The sequence below is a fragment of the Morone saxatilis genome, unplaced genomic scaffold, assembly GCF_004916995.1.
Source record: "Morone saxatilis isolate NCDOM2014 unplaced genomic scaffold, NCSU_SB_2.0 Contig16, whole genome shotgun sequence".
NCBI classification, from domain to species: Eukaryota; Metazoa; Chordata; class Actinopteri; family Moronidae; genus Morone; species Morone saxatilis.
Window position 1 is genome coordinate 2,378,231 of NW_023339718.1, and position 3,675 is coordinate 2,381,905.

Genomic DNA, 3,675 nt, shown 5'->3' on the forward strand with positions numbered 1-3,675 from the left:
ACCTACATGTAAAGTTTATATTACTGTAACAGCTCCTCTTGGACCTGGCCAGGCTGAAATTTGATAAAGATCTACTGAACTACGAGTTGTTTACTGCATAGACCCTCCTTTTTTTTCACTTTATCTACCATATACATGTACATCTTTATTGTATAATGTTGCTCTATTGCTATGGCCATATTCAAGTACACTATTACCAGAGCAGGTTGTACAAGGTTCAGAACTTTAAATCAGCAATATTAATGTGCTTGAAATCAAGGAAGCTCGTTTGATGAAGCTCTTGGTTGCTTGAATGAATGACAGACTGACCTACATTTAGTAATGGGAGAAATACTTGAGTATTTAAGTATCGATGTAAAGATACTCTATTACAAGTAAAAGTCCTGAATACGAAATGGTACTCAGGTAAAACTACATGTATTATCAACAAAGTTTGAAAGTAGTGTGAAAGAGTAACTGCTGCTAAAGGCATCTTTATATTATTGGATTATTATTGCTGATGCATAAACATATTAAATATAAAAAATTTAAAGTCTTGGCAGGAAATAGAAATACTCAAGTACCTGAAAACTGTAGCTGTTATTTTACTTACTGTACTTAGTTACATTCCACCACTTATATTTTATTTCTCGCCTATTTTAAACATATTTCCACTTGCACTGGCAGACTGAGTTACTTCATTTTAAAGCACTTTCCCTGAGAGAGCAGCTCTCACTGTCGGAACACCGGATTATTCAGGTTTGAACCGTCCGCCCGGAGGCTCTTCACTGAGACCGCTTTGGGTAGTTGGGCATCGGAGCCAAAAGTAGTAGCGACTCTTTTGGTAATGCCGGCGGTGTGCGCAATTCCTTTAGAGGGGGGAGAGGAACATGCGAAGGACGGCGGGTGAAAATGTCATGGGGGGTGGGGGGGGGTCACAAAGGAGGCGAGAAGAGGGCGGAATTATGTAATGGTGGTTAAGGAAAACATGTTTTTATACGCTTTTAATCGTGCGGATTAAAATATTCCCTTTTAATTATAACAACAGGAGGTGGACGTTATTTTCTCATTTAGTGCTCCCAGTCACACCAGTGCAGCCAGTTTTGGATATCCCAGTTATCACCAGACCAGAAATTCATCCTCTTCCTCACGGTCACTGGGAGGGTCTGATGAGTCAGTGCTTGGCCCTGATTGGTCTGCACTTTGCCAAGCCCACAGCACAAGTAGGTATATATATGCATTTGAGATGCAAAAGTGAAAGGAATAAGGAGGTTTGGGATCATCAGTAATCTGGAACAGCTCGTTACCCTTCCATCCATCAGAGACTGGTGAGTTGAAGTCTATTTCAGGAAAGAGAGCATTCTTAGGAGGGGGAAAGGGATGTTTTGAGTTATTTGACACTTTTCTCTGCTTGTCTGTTCCACAGTGAGATGAAGACCCAGCAGCCTCTTCATGTGGCCACTCCAGTGAGGCAGAGCCTGGCCCTGACTAAAGTAGCGGGGACCTCTGTTTACCTCAAGCTGGATTCATCTCAGCCCACAGGATCCTTTAAGATCAGGGGCATCGGAAACCTCTGCAAAACTGTGAGTAATGCTCTTTTGTTTTGTTCTGTCCTGTTCTGTTTGAAGGAGGTTTGTGATGGCGAAGGTGTGTCTGAGTGTGGACCAGCTCCAGTCTGGCTGATGGGAGATCTGCTAACATGTGTTCAATGTCTCTTTTTCCTTGTAGTGGGCCGAGCGAGGATGTGAGCGGTTTGTCTGCTGTTCAGGTGAGCGCTGAAACAACAAAGAAAATCAATTGAAGCATTGTCTGGGCCTCTGTTGGTGTGTTTGAGTGTGTAATCTTTGTCACTTTTGGCCCCAACAGGAGGAAACGCCGGCATGGCAGCAGCTTATTCTGCCCGTCAGCTCGGGGTACCTGCAACCATAGTAGTTCCAAGTGTTACACCAAACCCAACAGTGGAGAGGCTGAAGGACGAGGGCGCCACTGTGGTTATTCATGGCAAGGTAGGTTAACCTGATGTATAGTTTCATTTTTTTTTTTTTTTTATTCAGTTCAATAGTGATACATGTGAGAAATGGTGTATGCTGGTTCAATTTTGTGCACGATTTTATTATTTTCTTAGTTTTCTTCGCCCAGTTATTACATTTAGGACAGACTGAGAATGCAAAATGATGAGAAGACACAAGCAGACAAATGGCATAAGAATTAAAACTGAATGTAACAATTAAAATGGTTTTATAGATTCATGGACACATGCAGAAATCTGCTGATACTGTACCAAAGAGATGTAAGTTGGTGTTGCTTAGAATTTTTTTTTAATTCATCAGATTAAATAAAGTTGTGTCTTTTTCAGGCTCTGAATGAAAGCATTGAATACGGACAGCAGCTTGTGGCAAACAACCCCGGCTGGATCTTCATCTCACCTTTTGACGATCCCCTCATCTGGTAAGACAGTCTCAGTCAGTCTATCCTTCAGGGACTGTGACAGCATTTACATTAGTATGTGCTGTACATAGTGATCTATCTGTCATCAGGTGATAGAGAGGAAGAAGTGATAAGTCTCCTCTTTAAAGGACTGATGGCAACACCTGTCTTATCATGCGCTGTCATTTGTACTCATGCACAGAACAGGGGCCGGGTGAGGTGTAATGTCAGATACTCTGTATCTTATCACAGTGCTAACTTTGAGCGGTTGTCACAGTCACAGTCGAAGCGTTTAACACAGCCATAAATTCCTGACTGTGATATGATCTGTATTTGATAGTATTTAAGGAAGATTTATTGCCTGAAAGGAGAAAGAAAACAAATCTGAGTTTCCTTCTTCGCATAGTGCTGAAATCAATGTTGAATTTCTTGGAGGTTGACGGGGTTCGGTTGTGTTTGCGTGTTCAGGGAAGGCCACACATCTCTGGTGAAGGAGCTGGAGCAGGACCTGAAGAAGAAGCCAGGGGCGATTGTGCTGTCGGTGGGAGGCGGAGGACTGCTGAACGGAGTGGTGGAGGGACTGCGTCGTGCCGGCTGGGCTGACGTGCCCATTGTAGCCATGGAAACCTTGGGAGCACATAGCCTCAATGCAGCAATGAAGGCTGGGAAGCTGGTCACTCTACCTGAAATTACCAGGTACAAAGACCTAGATACAGTATTATACCCAAGTTATAACATTATCCCACATGTTTCCCTGGTAAAGGCTGACCTGTCTCTTTGCTCTCTAGCATTGCAACCACACTGGGCCTGACGAGGGTGTCTGCACAGACGCTTAAACTGGTCAACGAGCACACAGTGTTCTCAGAAGTAGTCACAGACCAGGAGGCTGTGAAAGCTGTGGAGCGCTTTGTAGGTGAGTACGACACGCGCCTGAACAGATGCACAACTGATCTAAAATGCCACAAAGTCAGCTGTGAGACTGATCTCCCCTGGTGTCTCCTCTTTCTGCAGATGACGAGAAGGTCCTGGTGGAGCCGGCCTGCGGCGCTGCCCTGGCAGCTGTGTACAGTGACATTATCAAAAGGCTGCAGGAAGAGGGCAGGCTGGCAGAGCGTCTCATGGGCCCGGTGGTCATTGTGGTGTGCGGCGGCAACAACATCAGCATGGAGCAGCTAAGAAGGCTGAAAAAGCAGCTTGGTATTTTCTAGTGTGGCCAACCACCTCGGATCCGCCTGACCTTTCCTCTGTTCCGCCATCAGCTGGTCTCAA

At 44.6% G+C, this 3,675-nt stretch overlaps 1 protein-coding gene across 1 annotated transcript; it reads left to right on the forward strand.

Moving 5' to 3' along the window:
- Positions 1–1,409: 1,409 nt before the first annotated feature.
- On the forward strand, positions 1,410–3,675 carry LOC118326050 (L-serine dehydratase/L-threonine deaminase-like). The gene is made up of 7 exons (XM_035658944.1): positions 1,410–1,562; positions 1,708–1,747; positions 1,846–1,985; positions 2,336–2,427; positions 2,875–3,102; positions 3,195–3,319; positions 3,418–3,675. The coding sequence occupies exons 1-7, from the start codon at positions 1,410–1,412 to the stop codon at positions 3,612–3,614; spliced, it is 975 nt and encodes a 324-aa protein (XP_035514837.1). The 3' UTR covers positions 3,615–3,675.